This window comes from Equus asinus, chromosome 22 (genome assembly GCF_041296235.1).
Source record: "Equus asinus isolate D_3611 breed Donkey chromosome 22, EquAss-T2T_v2, whole genome shotgun sequence".
Lineage (NCBI taxonomy): Eukaryota > Metazoa > Chordata > Mammalia > Perissodactyla > Equidae > Equus > Equus asinus.
The window spans coordinates 14,143,013-14,160,195 of NC_091811.1; the positions used below are offsets into that span (position 1 = coordinate 14,143,013).

Below are 17,183 nucleotides of genomic sequence, written 5' to 3' on the forward strand. Positions count from 1 at the left end.
TTCTTCCTATTCTTTTTTTTTTTTTTTAATATCATTTCAAGACTTGAAAAACTCCACACAGTTTTGTGTGCTTTGTGATTGCTCAGCCCTAACACACCCAAAGGCCTTTGGAGGCTTATACACCTTGCCGCCTGCCCGGAATTTGAGTGGTTCCCAAGAGGTGTCTGAAGGGACAGCTTGAGGAATAGAGGGTGGGACAGGTGCGACAGGAGTGGATGTGACCCAGAATCCCAGCAGCTTCACTTCAATCTGCTTTATATTAACTTCTGCATAAGATTTCATTTAAGAAAAGGGTTCCCTTACTTTAAAAAGTGTGAAAACCACTGGTCTCTCTCCTGTTACTAAGAAGAGATCAATGATGACACTCCCTTAAGGTACCAAGAGAGGGCCAGGCACCTTCTAATTTCCTCACAGAGGTGAGAGGTAAGAAGTGTTCCATGTCAACGTGAGGAGGCTCTACTATGAATCACTCATTGGGCAGTGAGTCACAGCTGAAATCCCCCTACCCTGAATGCAAAAGAACCAAGGGAAATTTTACTTACCACAACCAAGAGCATCCCTGGGCCTCACGGGGCATTCCCACGAGAGCTGTGTGTCTGAGTTCCTATTTATGTCAAATCAGGCTTCTGCCTAATGAACATCTACCAAGAGATGAGCGGCCAGGATGGGCGTGTTAAATATGTGATGGCCACTGCTAAGCAATGTTCTGAATATACTGAATTTTGGTCTAGAGCTCCACTGTCCAATATAGTAGCTACTAGCTATTTAGATGTGAATATATTAAAATTAGATAAAATTTAAAATCGGATCCTCAGTCAGACTAGCCACATTTTATGCGCTCAATACCTACATGGGCTGCTATACTGAACAGTGAAGGTGGAGATGTTCTCTAACAGTTCCATCTCTGAGGAAAGCTCTATTGGATAGTACTAGAGTCACCCAATCTAATTCTTAACTATCCATTCGGCCAACCTGGGCTCCTCATCAGTCCCCACGCTGGTAGCTCCCTCCAGAGACCCCCAAAATTTCCCCCGTCCCATCCACCCTGGCCCTAGGATTCTCAGAGCAGCGAATTTGCAAGTGGCTGAATTAACATGTAAATGAGCATAAACGAGCTTGTAAGCACTTTATTCTCATTTCTGTATCTTGTTTGTCATGTCTGCCCTGCCTAGTCTCCACTAACAGAGATAACAGACAGGGGTAATTTTTCCTAAAAATTTTCTAATTACATACATATTCCATTAGGGATCCTTAACTTCTACATAATAAAATTCAGACCTGGATCTGAGATCTTACACTCTTACACAAGAAGTGTTTAGTATAAACGCACATTAGAAACGGAATTTAAGAGCTGAAGGGGTTTTAGGAACCATCTTTTTTGACAACTTCACTTTTACAAAGGAGAATATAAGGCCCAGAGAAGTTCAGTAACTTGTCTAAGAAAACACAGTGATTCAGCTCACGCAGACAAACCTAGGTCACCCGGTTTTCACCGTAGGGCTTTTCTCACTTTTCAGTATTAAGGGGTCTTCTTATTGCTGGCTTCTTCAGTACCCTACAACTCTTTGCTGCTCCTGCATAGCAAGGCACTCCTAGGGTCTCATTGAAGCCCCCCCTATTCTGTGAACACTTTCTGAGTCACTCTTGAGTGTTTACTTAAGTTCAAGCATATTCTAAACAAATACTTCCCAAGGGGCAGTTTCCCTGAAAATGTCCCTTGGGCTTACAAAAGTCACCCTAGCAGTAAAAAGAAATAGAAACCTTACCGTTCCAGACTGAACAGCCTTCCTGTAGGTGTAGTTTCAGTCTCATAGCCAAATGTCAGAAGCACTCTTGTCTATAGCTTAACTTTCCATGCACTCGTGTCACAAGGGCCTGTCTTGTGATTTTTCTTATCTCCATAGTGTTTAACATATTAGCCTTGCAGTAGGGGCTCAGCTGGTACCTCTCAAGTGGGAATTAGACTTGAAAGACGTGGTCTGGATGATTGGACATGCTTGTGATAATTAGAACTCCAGATTCTCTTTCTGCTTATATTCTAGAACAGAAGTCAGCAGACTATGATCTCTGGGGCCAAATCTGGTCCACTGTCTGTTTTTGTAAATAAAGTTTTATTGGAACACAGCCACACTCATTTGTTTACATATTGTCTATGGCTGCTTTCCTGGCACAATAAGAGTTGAGTAGTTGCTACAGCAACCATATGACTTACAAGGCTAAAAAATATTTGCTCTCTGGCCCTTTAGAGAAAAAGTTTGCAGACCCCTGGTCCAAAGTCACAGTAGACAAACCACTTTCCAAATCCTGCTTGCTATTTATTTCCAAATGATGCTTATGAGGTGGGGGAAAGGTCCAAATCCAGAAAGATCTTGCCAAACCAAAACCATTATTATAGCCAATTATAGCTGTTTCCTTTTAAAACCAATGTACTTGTTAATAGAAAAAAGTTTTAAAAATATATTCAGGTGCTTTTCTCTTTTGCATTTTCTTGTTCTGATTTCCCCTCTATTCAGCCAGTTGCATGCATATGTTCTAAAGGATGGTCAGGACGGTCACAGCAGGAATGCAAAGAGAAAGAAAGAGTTGATATTTCGCTTCTGACATCCAGAATAAGGTTTTCCAGCAAGATGATATTTTTGATAGTCAGGTTCTGTTGAGAATGGGGATTTTCTAAGTTTCTTTATTTCCTCTCTGAATTATTATCATAGAGTTCCACACAAGGCACGTCCTAACCAAGTAGGAGGAGAAGAAAGACATAGCACACATTTTCTCATCCTAGATTCTGGGGACTACGGAAGAAGCAAAGCAGAGAAAGAGAAAGGAGGCATTCAGACATGTGTCTCAGTCTTTCCTCTCTGAGCCAAAGTCATGGATAAGAGCATGGACGCTGGGAGCAGCCTGGTGGCACAGCGGTTACGTGCGCACGTTCTGTTCCAGCAGCCCAGGGTTCTCTGGTTCAGATCCCAGGTGCGGACCTACACACCGTTTGGCAAGCCATGCTGTGGCAGGCGTCCCACATATAAAGTAGAGGAAGATGGGCACGGATGTTAGGTCAGGGCCAGTCTTCCTCAGCAAAAAGAGGAGGGTTGGCAGCAGGGCTAAGCTTCCTCAAAAAAAAAAAAAGCATGGATTTGGAGTCAGGGGATTGCCTGGGCAACGTGAAGTTGTGCTTCTGGTTCCTATCTGTAAAACAGTGGTAATAATATTACCTCCCTTGCAGAATTGTTATGAGAACTAAGTGAGTGTGTGTTAAAGTGCTTAGAATAATGCCATAGTTATGAGGGAAGGGAGTGATGGATATGACTGGTAGAATTTGGAAAAAACGCTGAGAAGAGAGTGAGCTCGACATCCCTCTCCCGTTTTGGAGTCTAGAAAGAGATCACCTCAAAGGCTGTCCCTGCACCAACCTGGAACAGTCACATCGAAGCAAACTATTTCCAGAAGTGGGGCTGAGCTCACCTTCCTCCAGGATTGTTAGCAGTTCCCGGGGAACCGAGGCGGGACAGGAGCATTAGCTGAGTGTCTGGTAGGAGAGTTCCAGAGGGGATTATTTTAGAGGGTGGACACTGAGCTGGTAACCACTGGGATGGAAGCTTACATGAGTCACAGCAGGTTTCAGGATAGTCCACGTTACCATGAGAGCCAAGATAGGGCAGAGTCAACAAGGGAGCCCACTGGGTCCTCAAGGACAGAGAGAGAGTGGGCCATGAGTTATCCTGGCCACAGACATCAGCCACCAGTGCCAGCATGGGCCAAAGAACAGGCCCAGTCTCTCCTCAACAGTCGTCAATTCCGGAGGCAGCCCAGCCCAGCCCAGCAGCTCCATAGCAAAAACTAGCAGAGACAGAAAGCCCACAGGGTACATACAAGAGCCATCACTCCTCCACCACCAAGCATACATAATCACATCCCTCTCCCAGGCACCTAGATGCCATCTTTGTGGGAGAAGGGTAGAAATCCAAAAGACTGGGCATTCTATCTAAACCGAACTGTTTACCATTTAAATTAAATCCAACTATGCTTATTTAGATTAGACTGAAATATAACCCTCATCCCATTGTCCCACCCTCCTTCTTACCACTTGTCCAGGAGGGTGGGACTTACATAGACTTTTTAGATCATTTAACAGAAATAAAGAAATCCCCCGCCTTTGTTTTGCACGTTTGAGAGTGGTAAGAGTAAATTTGTGACGTTGCTACTCTTCTCCCTGCTGTTTAAACTCTGAACTGGGTTACTCCCCTGTAACCTCGCCCCCTTCATGCACACTCACAGACACACCCACAAGCTGATGTCTAAAACTAGCCTCAGGAACAGGCCAGGAAAGTTTTAGACTCTAGGTAAACAAGAGAAAAGCTTTCCAAAAAAAGACTCACTCCTGGTAGCTTTATTTTAAAAGTAGGAAAAATGCAACTACTTGCATAAACAGAATTTGAAAGTATCACTTTTTCCTGCTCTCTTTCTGGCTAATCAAGGGAGAAAATGTGGGCACCAAACAACCTGTCAATAAAAGTGTACTGTTTACTCACTTTGTAGAATAAGGCTATGCTTTGGGGCCTATTAGATAAAGTACTTTTTTTTTTTTTAACCTTTAGGGATAGAGGGAACAAGAGAAAGAACAACAGAAGTCCCTAAGTCTTGGAACATGCTGGAGGTCACCCACCGCCTTGGTCACTGGGGACCCTACTCAGGTCCACCAGTGTGAAGTCAGACAGCATCCTCAGGTTGTTTTTCAAGTTCCTTGACAAATCCGCAGGGTTTCTATGCCAGTAGTAAAGTTACTAGCTCAAAGCAGGCTGAGTGACCTCAGATGGCTCCTCTGGGACTGGAGGGGTATTTGAGCCACTGGAGAAAACGATGCTGTCACTACCAACTCAAAAGGCCACCTACCGATGTGCGCCCCCCCCCCCACAAACACACTTGCACGTGTATGGTTGTCTACACTTCCCCCAGGGGCTGAGGTCAAGACAGGCATCCCACATGAGATGGATGAATAGTAGGTCTGTCCTGCCAGCTGTGTGCTCTCTCCCACCCAAAGAAAGCAGCAGAGACTCAGACAGGAAAGCCTGGAATAGCCCACGCAGTCTGTTACCGGCACCCGGTGAGTGTGAAGGCGCTTGAGAGCAGCAGAAGATGGAATCAGAAAGAGAAATCATCAACCTCCAGGTAAGTTCTCTCTGGGAGAGAGAAGAGCGGAGTTGGGGAGCAGAGGCAGAGTGGAGGGAAGAAAGGATTAATATTTTTAGTCACTTGATATTCTCCCTCAGCCTATTCTCTTTCTTACTGATCTCCCTTCTCCAAACGCTCCGTAGGCTTTATCTCTTTATTTTCTCTTTCTCTCCGTTGCCCTCTCTGCTTCTTCACTTGTTTTGAGATACGTGAGAAATAGATTGCTTAAGTCCTTCTTGGTCTCTGCTTCCTCTTATCAATCAAAGAGCTAATTAGATTCCTGTTACCAGAAGATGATTTCACATTCTGCGCAGTGCTTGACCCCAAACCCCAGGACAGTAGAGACTTATTTGAGAGTTGCTGGGCAGTTGTCTGGAGACAAGGAAAGATATGAGTTTTGGGGTTAGGAAGAAAGGCAGCTGGCCATCCTTGCATTTTACAGGTTGGAAAAGACTGGATCCATTCCTCAACTCTCTCCTCAAAGCTCTCCTGTGTAGGATAGAGTTTCTCATTCGGACAGGGCAAGAAAAGGAAATCAGTATAATCTACTAGGAGGAGGCAGACACATGTGTGCCTCCCTATCTGGGGCAGGCTTGGAGGGCATCAGAGGTTCCAGTCCACCACTAGAGGGGAAGGGAATGGGATGTTCTGGTGAGAGGAGAGTCATGTTGCTGGAATGGGCGCTCCCTGACTCTGTCTATTGAGTGGAGCCGAGTCAATGCTTCTGTAGGGATCACAGAGGTTGTATGATAAATTTTCACAGAGTCGGACAATTAAAGAGTGGAGAAGGACTTTTGAGACCAAGAATTCTTGATGACAAAATCTTCAGCAGGACCCCAGTATACGCTTCAGACTAAAGAGGAGCTGCTGCGTGTGTGTTGGGGAGGGTGGTGGCAGACTGGAGAGCCTCTACCCTTGGCCCCTCCACCCCTGAGACACCACCAGGGAAGTTCAAGGATTACTCGGAGTACCGTGTCAAATTCATTGATCTAGTACAACTGCACACCAGTGTCACTCTCCTCAATTTTCATCCAGCCCCAAACATAGTCCCAGCTTAGGGCTTGCTGGTTCCTCTGCCTGAAATGCTCTTTCCTTTGGCTGGTTCCTCCTAGTTCATTCGTTTCTTGGCTCAAATGTTACTGCCTCAGGGAGACCTTCCCTCTCCCTTCTGTAGAGGAAACCTCCTCCCAATTTGTGTTTATCATTTGTTTTATTTCTTCCATAGCACTGCTCACTCTCTGAAGTTATATTGTTTATTTACTGATTACTTATTTAATCTAATCCATCTCATTAGAACCTAAACTCCATTAGAGAAAGACCTCCTCTGCTTCATTCATTACCGGATCCCTAGTGCCCAGGGCAGTTCTTGGCACCCAGCAACTGGCATCCAGTTGCTCAGAAAATATTTGTTAAATGAATGAGTTAAGGACACCGTGAGTTAGAGGGCATCAATAATAGGCATAAGGTCCCTCAACCAGGCTCGGACAGAGTCAAGGTTCCAACCCAGGTCTTCTGACCCTGGGGTGTATTCTCTCTTTACTTCATCTAGTTCTTGCCTCCATTGGATCCTTAGTAGGAAGGAAGCAATATTGCTCATTTTCAGTCTCTGAAGAACAAGTTTCTCATGTGCTAATGGGTTAAACAATCCTGAGTTACAGGCTAAGGACCCTGCATTTGAAAGAAAGGTTCAGAAAGAAAGAGGTGGGTAGGACTTGGGAGGAGGAAATTACTGTCCAGGTCTTGACAAATGTCTATCTCTAGCAGGTAACTGAAGTGTTAGTGTACCCTTCACTTCTTCATTAGAGTCACTGTCTCTCTCCTAACATACCCTTTTATTCTGGTATCTTATTCACACCTTCTTTTGGTCATTTATTTATTTGATTGATCAGAAGGTTATCCACTAGTTTCCACAACTTCCCGTCCGGCTCTCTAGATCAAATGACGTCTTGGATCTTTTTTTGGAAACTAAGTCATTGTGGTTTTCCATGAAGAAGGCGAGCTTTGGTTAAGGACAGGTGGAGGGGTTTGTCCTCCAGTAGCATGCTTTTACCCTCTCCTCATGTGGCAGCTACCACATGAAATCCAGAGGAAAGACATATATAAAGACCCTAGAATATTATGGTATGAGTATTATGGTATGGGATGGTATGATATGAGTAATATTATATTAGTTCTTCCTTTTTTTTTCTGGATGGTTTCCAAAGAATGGTAAAGATCGATTGACTACAGCTAAGCCATTTCATCCATTCATTCAACTAATACTTACTGATCAATAACTATATATTTTACTCAATGCTTGCTAGGTATGGAAAAGTTATCTTAGTTCATGAGATCATTATACTGGGTTGAATTTCTACATGAGCTAAATTGATGTTGCTCTGTTTTATAGCCCCAAGACTAATTCTTAAACTTGCAAATGTGTTATTTACCCAGAAAGTACTGCTAGAAAGTATGTGAATGATTTACTGTTTTCCATTCTGAACACCTTAAAGCCCAATTCCAAATAATGATGGCACAGTACTTAAACCAGGGGAATGTTCTTTACCATATAAATATTGCTCTCCTCTTCATAATCATGATCTTTGAGACTTCATTTATGTTAAGCACGTAGAGTAACTCCTATTGATCACTACTCCATCACCAAAACAAACCAAACCAAACGAAGAACAAACATTTACTGAGCTTCAACACTGCACTAAGCACCAAATAAGCTATGGTACCTGACCTTAGAAAGCTTAGAATTAAGTGGAAGAAATATACACCATTAACTATAATATAAAGGAACTATTTAGTTAAAACAGTGTTTTTTAAAAAATGTGGTATAATTACCACCAATGGGTAGTAAAGGTACTACTAAGTTTTTATTGCAGTCGCTATCTGTACAGTTTTAGTGTGTATCACAAAAAATGTAACTAATCCTTCAAACCTGTGATTTTAACATTTTTATTGGTTAGGATGAGGCTACAGTAAGCGGCACAGTGTGTTTTAACACCACATGTAACCTTGACATGGGCACATTCGCAATGTTTTAATAATCGTATCTGTCTCAACTGTTCAGAACTGTGGCTCGTTTGGATGATGTGAATCGTAGGTGTGTGTGTCTGTGCATATTGCTGCTTTCTTTTCACTAAAACACTGAAATCATGAACAAGGTACAAGTGAAGTTTGGGAAATTCCAGTCTAACAAATCATTAATTTAAGCCTCTATAATCAATGTTGTATCTGTTTCCCTAGGTCAAAAGCTAGGAGACTGGGATGGCTGGTAGTGGTACAATTGTAAAACGGGTGGTACAGCTGTTTTCACAGCGATGCACAGTACTCAAAGCAAGTTGCCTTTATCAGGTGAATGACTGGAACTGCCGCTCTCTTTCTCCAACCTGAGGGTGTAGCCTCCAAGCCTCTGTCTTTCTCCCTGCCCTTTGTGGAAGCTCCGCCAGGGAGCTAAGGCTGCTCTTCTCCCAGCCTCGAGACTTGGCTAGTTTCGATCTTTCCTCAGCTCCCAGAGTCAGGATGTGGGAAGGGTCGAGAAAGATCTCTTTCTTCCCCTTCAACCAGTGTTGCAAGCCCACCCCTAAGTAAGGAGTTCAAGCCCTCTCCTTGCTCCTTCCCAAGACGGAGCTCATCTTCTGCTTACAGAGTCCCCTAAATAGAGTCAGTCCTCTGCCCCCTTCTGTCCACCTGTGCGGGATGTTGAGGGAGATATGAAGATGGTCAAAGACGGTTTCCTAGTAGGGGAACTAAGACTCGTACATGCTAAATGCAAATTCAATGCAGAAAGGGTTAACCACAGCAGGAGACAGGATGCAATGGGAGTGGAGGTAAAGATTAGTTATGAATAGCAGACAGGCTTGTAGATAAAGTACTCTGAAAGTATTTTCAAATGGAAGTCTCAGAAAACAATTTGGTAGTATCTATCAAGAGACTTAAAAATGACCCAGTATGGGGCCGGCCTGGTGGTGCAGCAGTTAAGTTCGCATGTTCCACTTTGGCGGCCCAGGGTTCACCAGTTCAGTTCCCAGGTGCAGACCTACGCACCACTTGTCAAGCCATGCTTTGGCAGGCGTACCACATATCAAGTAGAGGAAGATGGGTATGGATGTTAGCTCAGGGCCAGTCTTCCTTAGCAAAAAGAGGAGGATTGGTGGCAGATGTTAGCTCAAAGCTAATCTTCTTTAAAAAAAAAAAAAAAAAGACTGAGTAATCCCACTTCTAGAATCAGCCTAAGAAAATAATTAGACGTGTGTTCAGATATGCAAGGATGTTCACTGAAATATCATTTATAGCAAAAAATAGAGTGTCCAATAATGAAAGGATGGTTAAATAAATTTTGATACATCTCTGAATGGATATCATGGAATAATTTTTTTCAATGTTTAGGAAAAATATTTAAAGGAATACCAAAATGCTAATCATATAAATCAAAACAGTAGGATACAGAAGTGTATAAACATTTTATCCCAAGTTCCTTTTAAAATCATATAGAATAAATATGTGCAGGAAAAGTATTTAGAAGAAATACACCAAAATGTTAATTCTGGTTATTTCTGGGTTATGCATGAATTTATTTTCTTCTTTTACTTTACTTTTGACTTTGCTTTTTATTTCCTTTACACATTTTCTACCAACCCATATATTATATTTAGAATAGGAAAAAACCCTGTAGTTTAAAAAAGAAAATTAGAGAAGCAGATGTGCCTGTATGCAAATAAGTGGATTTGTGAATATGAGCCATAGCAGATATATACACACAGATACACTTATTCCCTGTCTCTGATTACCGTGGAGAATAATCAGCTGACTAATCTTGTGTAAGTAGACACCTCGTTTTAAGTGGCTGTCCCACTTTTTAAAAGTTTTACATAGTATCTCAACTCTTATTTTTCATTTCTGAGTATGCTCTATGAACAGACTTTAGAAATGTGAAATCCAGGGACAAACCTGTAGACCACTGAGTTTCTGAATAGCCCCTTCGGGGGACAATATCCGACACAAGTAGGAGGGGGTGAGGTGGTCGCATCCCTGGTTTAGTTAGATCTTACACCTGGCAACTTCAGTAACATGTCCTACTACTACCTAAAGATAAATATAAAACTCACTTGTATTAAAGAGAGAGAGACAGAGAGAGAGAGAGAGAGATGATAGCTAGCTAGACAGACAGATGACAGAAGGATTTGGGGAGGCAGTCACTGGGTGAACTGGGGATGAATAAATTAGAACAGGACTTCAGGAAGGACTTTTGAAGGATGAATAGGCCTCTGACCAGTGGAGGATATACCAGTGGTGAGAACAAAAGCTGGAGTTTGCAAATCACAGGGCATATTTGAGGAAGGACGAGGAGTCCAATTTGTCTAGACTCTAAGGTAAATGGAAGAAAAACAGTGTGAAATGCGATTATAAAGGTGGGTTGGGACCAGATCACAATGGACCTCGAAGGCCAAGTCACTCTCCTCGGGGACGAACTGACCAATGACTCTGGTGATTGGTGTTTTCTGAAGAAGCACCTGGGCTGTCAGGTGGAAGTCCTGGAAAGGGGTGGGAAAGGAGTAAAAAATCTGGCTGTGCCTCCCAAGACCTAACCCCCTCCCAGAATTGGACTTCTAAATGGGACCTGGAGGGGCCATTAGTCTAGCAGACCAAAGGCCTTGGTTTATAGAGGAGAAAACTGAGGTCCAGAGATGTGTGATGTTTAGTTGGGCCTTAGAAACCTCGCATATGATCTGCCCAAAGTCAGCCATGACACCGGACAGAGTATCCAAGGGACAACAGACAAACCATTCAGTAGGTACTGTACTTGTTGACTAATTCATATATTAAATTTGCCATGCACAGTAAAAGGGTCTTTCAAATACATGACGGAATGTAATCTTCCCAACCACTCAGTGGCCATTACTCCACCTTTAATGGAAGAGGAAATGAAGCTCAGAAAGGTCAAGTACAGGATCACAGAGGAGGAAAGTGGCAGGGCTAGGACTCAAACCTCGGTTTTCTTTGTATACTCTAACTCAGTGGTTTTCAAATGTAGTCCCTGGAGCAGCAGTAGACTTTCACTTGGGAACTTGTTAGAAATGCAAATTCTTAGTCCCCACTCCAGACCTACTGAGTCAGAAACCCTGTGGACTGCATCTTAACCAATCCCTCGGTAATTCTGATGCACACTAAAGTTTCAGAAGCTTAGAGACACGGCTGATTGATTGGGGCGGGGGGCGGGGGGGGGCGTGGAGGCCCTAAGACTGGCCTCCTTTCTCCCAGGTAATCCTAGATACGCCAAAGGGTAGCACTTGCAGCAGACCTGGAGTAAGGCAGCCCACCCAGGATCAGGCAGGGATGTTGGCAAAGCAAGGGGCACAGGCTGGAGCAGATGCCAGGCAGGAGGAGCTGCCAGTCACTTTCTGAGAGCACAGTAGATGTAAGCCTCACGGGTGTACACTTCTCATCTCCATACAGTCACCACCACACTGTCTCTGCTACTACTTGCCTGCCATATACTTGTGGGGATTTACACCCGCTCTGATGAGAGAAGGTTTGGGATTCCTACTGCAGCCTGGGAAAGAGGTGTGTTGGACAGGCCTACTCCACCAGGGAGACTGAGCATGACGAAGGGCACCCAGCCCTGCCTCTCAGGGAAGGGAGAAAAGTACCTGCAGGCAAGAGTGGGACTTCCCCACAGCGCGCCTGGGCACAGATACCCGGGTAGGGGGTGCTTCTCTTCTATAGGGGTGGAGGAAAAAGAGCACAAGGGCGTAGTATTCCCGAATAGTCTGCCCAGGACCTTGGGGATAGGAGCAAGGAGGGCAGGGGGCAGTGCTGAAACGTCAGCCAGGTGGGAGAGAGTTGCATCCTGCCATCTGGAGCGTCTCTGCAGAAGGGCTACCAGTGTCCTGAAACCAAGCTTTGGAGCCGGAAGCTGGCCCGTCTCCACGCCGAGAGAATGGAAAACCCCTCGGCCTCTCCAGAGGTGAACTCCCTGTTTCCACAACCCCCATCCAGGGAACCAGGGTTGTTTACCTCCACGGGTGAGGTCAGGCTTTGATCTTTGTTTTTGTGTGCTTGCCTTGTGCCCCTAGCACAGAGACCAGGGACCCATCATCTGCCTGGACACACATTTTCAGTCCTAATCTGTACATGGCCAGGCTGGTGTCATTCCTGCAGCCAGGACCTTTCTTCCTCAGCTGCAGTTTCCTAGAAGTGTGACCGCCCAGTGTTATGATTCAACCAGGGCTCAGGCCCTCGGGACAGCAGGGCGGGGTGGGGTTGGCAGTGTTGAACCCTTAATGCCACACCCTGTCTCTGTCTCTGTCTCTCTGGTTTTCACAGCAGTCCAGCTAATTTAATGCCATCCACATCCCTTGTTGTGAACTGCCTTCAAGAGGGTCGGGCTGGGGATGAGGAACAGAAATCTTGCGGAGCCCGTGATTCGTCCCGGTTGCCACAACAGAATCTCTGTGAACCAGATCCTGGGCTGTTCCAGGCAACCGCGGGGAAGCCAGTGCCTTCCTGGCCCAGGGAGCCTCGAGGCTGCAGAGCTCTGTGCTTTCTGGCCCTCGAGGAGCAGTCAGCAGGACAGAGCCCCAAACCGTCTGTAAAAGCTGGAGTTTTCTCCTCTCCATGCAGGAGAGAAATGCATCCTGGCAGTTGTGGGGGTAGCTTGAAGAGGAGGTAGGGTGGGATGGAGGGGAGCAGAGGGTAGACAAGCTTTCTGCTCGATACAATTTCCACAGGTGTCCCCAAACCCCAAGGGTCCAGCGTGCCTGTGCTGTCTCCACATGCTCTTCACAGTAGCAGCAGCCAGCAGGGGGCTGTCACCGTGAGACTGCATGTGAGTGAGAGACACAGAGAGAGAAAGAGAAGGAGAGGCCTGTTCTGTTTTCCACTCTCCATGTGATCTGCAGTATCTTTCCTCCTCCCATGAGAAGTCAGCCTCCTCCCCCACCATCCTGATGTGACCTACTTATCTACTCCCTTTAAAGGGAGGTACCCTGGAAGGCAGCCCAGGCCAGACAGGGTGCTTCTGTCTGAGTCTCAAAGAGACAAGTTCTTTAACAAGGGAAATCCAGGAGCTGTCAAATCGTGGGGCAAGGTAGGGGGGAGGTGAGGCAAGGTTGAGGAAGAAGGGAAATGGAGGTGGGCGGAGCCTGAGGAGCGTGTTCAGTGGCGTGCCACTGGCCATTACGACTGATTCGTGCCATGACTAAGGGAACAGGGTTTGGCCCTGCCAGAGGGTGGTGCGAGCGGCAGCCGTTGGCGGCGGGGACCATGCACAAACAGAAGCCAAAGCAAATCCCAGCTCTTGCAGGTTTCCCATTGTCTGCCCCTAGTTCACTGAGCTATCTGACCCCTGCGTCCCAGTTTCTTTCTCTGCTAAATGGGGATAATAATTTCCACCGCAGAGGCTGATGAAAACATGAAGTGATTTACCCCACCCTCAGTTCCCTCCTAAGGAAGACTCAGCTAGGTCTGAGAACAATGGCACAAATGCCATAACAGCTACCATCTATTTGTAAGTCCTGTTCTGGGGGAGGCGCTGTGTGTAGAGACTCTCTCACTTAATTCTATGAAGAATGGATTATGCCCATTTTACCGACAAGGAACCAGAGGCTCAGAGAAGTTACATCACTTACGCAAAGTCACACAGCTCGGAGGGAGCACAGCTGAGGTTCACACTCAGGCTAGATTCAAGGCACGTGCTCTTAAACACCTCCCCTAGACTGTAACATCACTGGCCTTCTGAGAAAGGAGTTGCCAAAACTCTTGTCCCCAAATCTTAAGTAAGTTTAGAATGCTGAGTCAGATTGGGGCCAGAGGAATCAAAGAATAATTGGGTTGTATAATGCTATCATTTTATGCTAATCCTGGCTCTGAAGAGAGATTGTTCTGCCGCCTGGAAGAAGATCAACGCCGGTCTGGTCTCTAGCTGTGGGGCCTGCCCCTGGCCTCTCTCCAATCCGCTCTCCTTCTGTCAGTGGCCCCCAGCTGCCCTCAGGACTACATCGAAACCTGTCCTGGCCCTGGTCGGCCCGAGGCTTGGGGTCCCTACTCCGTTTTTTATCAAATGTATTAAAAATGTATTAAAATATACCCATATCACTAAATATGGATTTTTTTCATGTAAAAGTTTTGAAAAGATTTGAATTTTTGGAATGATTACTTTAAATGTTCAGTTTTCAAATGTTAAGTGCCAGTAAATTTTTTTCAGGTCTCAAATATTTGGGGCCTTTGTAAAGCTTGTGGCGCTAAGTCCTGTGCCTAACTGGTGAAACAGCCGCGAGGTGGCCCGTCCCCTGCTCCTGTGTGCTGGGCTTTAGGAAGTACAGTTTCCTTGGCCTAGAATTTTGTTTCTCCTTCTCAATGTACCCTGCTCACCCCATTCTCCCCTCCCTCATTGCCCTGCAGTTTATTTACTTTGACCTAAGATCATGTATGCTTAATCTCTTAGTTTCCTCGTATGTACAATAGGAATAATAGTGGTACCTACCTCACAGGGCTCTAAGAGGATGAAATAAGTTAATACCCCAAAGCCTGGCTACACGAAGTATGATTCACGGACCATGATCTGGGAGATGGTTAGAAATGCAGTATCTCGGGCTCCATCCCAGATGTCCTGAATCGGAATCTGCTACTTGGCAAGATGCCCAGGTGATTCGAAAGCACATTTAAGTTTGAGGAGCACGCACTGAAGCGCTTAGAACAATGCTTGTTAGATAATAGGCACTCAATAAATGATACCATTGTTATTATTATTGTCATGATTATTAAAGGCCAGGTTGTTACAGTTGTCTCCAGTGTCCTTTCTGCCTTACTTTTAACTTCCCAACTCTAGTTGGGTGGTTTCCCCGTGGAGTTCCTGGGGAACGCTGGCATCCTGGGAGCTGGACCTTGGCATTTCAGCTAAATGCTGCAGTTACAGTCAAGACGTGACCCCTGCACTCAGGAGCCTCCCTCCATCTGCAGAGGGAGATAGACAAGGAAGCAGGCGATTGCAATAGGTGGTGTGAGAAGGGCTACCAGATAAGGGATGTGGGGGCGCTGCAGGAGCCAGCTGCAGGCTGGTGGGGCCAAGGAAAGTGCTATTTAATCTCAGACCTGAAAGAGGACCTGGTAACTCAAGATTCCCGGAGAAGTAGCAGCATGGTCTCTCCTTAAAGAGTAGGCCGACTGCTCCCACAGCTAAGAGGGCCCGCAGGCCTTTCACTTAGCTCCAGGGAGTGCTTACCGCCCTGCTGTGTGCTGCCCAGGCAAACAGGGGGAGTCGTGGGGGTGGGAGTCTAGACGCTACTTGGCGTCCAGGTATGAAGCCCAGCCACTTACAAAAAACTCGGGCTTCGTTGTAAACCAGAACCTCAGGAGTTGTAAAATTCCTACTCTCTCCAAACCTTGGTTTCCTCATTGCCAGGACTGGAATATCGATACACCCGCTGCAGGGTTCCTGCGAGGATTCGTGAGGGGACGAGAGCCAGGTGCAGGCGGCGGCGGGGGCAGGCGGGCGCTGCTCCTCGGCTCCCTTTGTCTGCTTGTGAACTGGGCGGCAGCCGGGCCTTTAGGCCCGAGGGCTGGAGCTTCCGAACCCGCAGGCGCTTCTCCTGAGGACTGAAAAATGCCGCCCGCCCTTCCCTCCCCGCCGGGGCCTGCAGGCTGCGAAGGGCCGCCGCCCTGCGGAGTCGCCGCCCGGCAGAGGCCGGGACCGGCTGGGAGGAAGGGGCTCGGCCAGGCCCCGGGGCGAGTGGCGCTGCAGGGCGAAAAAGGCTCCCCGTGTTGCCGGAGCCCGCAGCCCCGAGCAGCCCGGGACCGATGCTCCGAAAGCTGCGAACGGCCCGGCGAACCTCGGGCAGCAGAGGCGGGGCGTCCCCGGGCAGGGACTTCGTGGACATGTGACAGCTTCTCGTAAGGAGGAGCCCGCGTCCTCTGAGGTGGCCCGCCGCTGCCCAAACCCTGGGGGAGGCCGGCGAGGCTGAGCGCAGAGGGCACACAGGGGGCGGCCCCGGCCTGGAGCTGTTGTTCCGCGCTGGCCCCCTCCCCCCCTCCCCTAGCCCCCTCCCCACACCCCTCCCCCCCTCCCCACACCCCTCCCCCCTCCCCTCGCCTCCCCCTCCCCCCTCCCCTCCCCCCTCCCCTCCCCCCTCCCCTCCCCTCCCCCTCCCCTCCCCCCCTCCTCCCCTCCTCCCCTCCCCCCTCTCCCCCTCCCCCCTCCTCCCCTCCCCTCCCCTCCTCCCTCCCCCCTCCCCGCCCACCCCCCGCCCGTCTGCCTTTTCTAAGGCAGATCAGCCCCCTCCCCACCCAGCTCGCCCGCGCGCCCTGTGGACCAGCGGCCGGCTACCAGCGGGAGGCGGGCAGGCAGCTCCCGCGTGGGTGGAGCCCACTCTGGGCTATTTCGGTTCCTTCTTCGCCGGGGAGTCCTTGGTTTCCTGCCGTTTCCCCTAGGCTTCCCTTATGTAATTAATAATAACAGCTACCACTGGCTGGGCGCTTACTTTATATCAAGCAGGCACCTTACGTGTATTTTTTTTCTGACTTTTCAGGGTAACTGTGTTGGTATCATTAACCCCAATTTACAGGTGAGAAAATGTTCAGAGCAGTTAATTTGCGGAATGTCACAGCTAGTAAGGGGTTCAACCGGGATTCACATCCTAGGCTGTCCACTTTTGCCCCCTGCCATGCCCTCTGGGGGGTGGCGGGGTGAAGGCCCATGCCAGCACCATGTTGAAGAATGGTGGTGCTCAGCTAAATTATAACCCTAAAGCCACGTTGTCGTCAAAGATATTTTTGGGGCCAGACTAGGAAATAAGCTAGCTCTATGGAAATAGTAGAAAAGATTACCCCTAGAGCCTGTTTCTTTAGGACAGGGATCTAATCAAAGCTAGTGATCTGGAGTTCTTTCCGGACTCCCCATGAGAAGCATCCTGGCTTGGGCCACACGCCTCCTCCCACCCTCATGCCCCTTCTCCACCCCTTCACCCTGCCAAGAAAGCAAGGATTTGCATTTGTCCAAAGCCTCTCTCATTGGAACTCACCTGCCAATCAGG

The 17,183-nt window shown here is 47.3% G+C and overlaps 1 protein-coding gene across 1 annotated transcript in view; it reads left to right on the top strand.

Moving 5' to 3' along the window:
• The first annotated feature begins 5,038 nt into the window (after nucleotides 1-5,038).
• NINJ2 (ninjurin 2) overlaps nucleotides 5,039-17,183 on the top strand; it is a 72,011-nt gene continuing 59,866 nt past the window's right edge. The window contains exon 1 of the mRNA XM_070494793.1: nucleotides 5,039-5,163. Coding sequence (XP_070350894.1) covers nucleotides 5,131-5,163 — 33 coding nt within the window. The 5' untranslated portion in view covers nucleotides 5,039-5,130. The remainder of the gene's footprint in view (nucleotides 5,164-17,183) is intronic.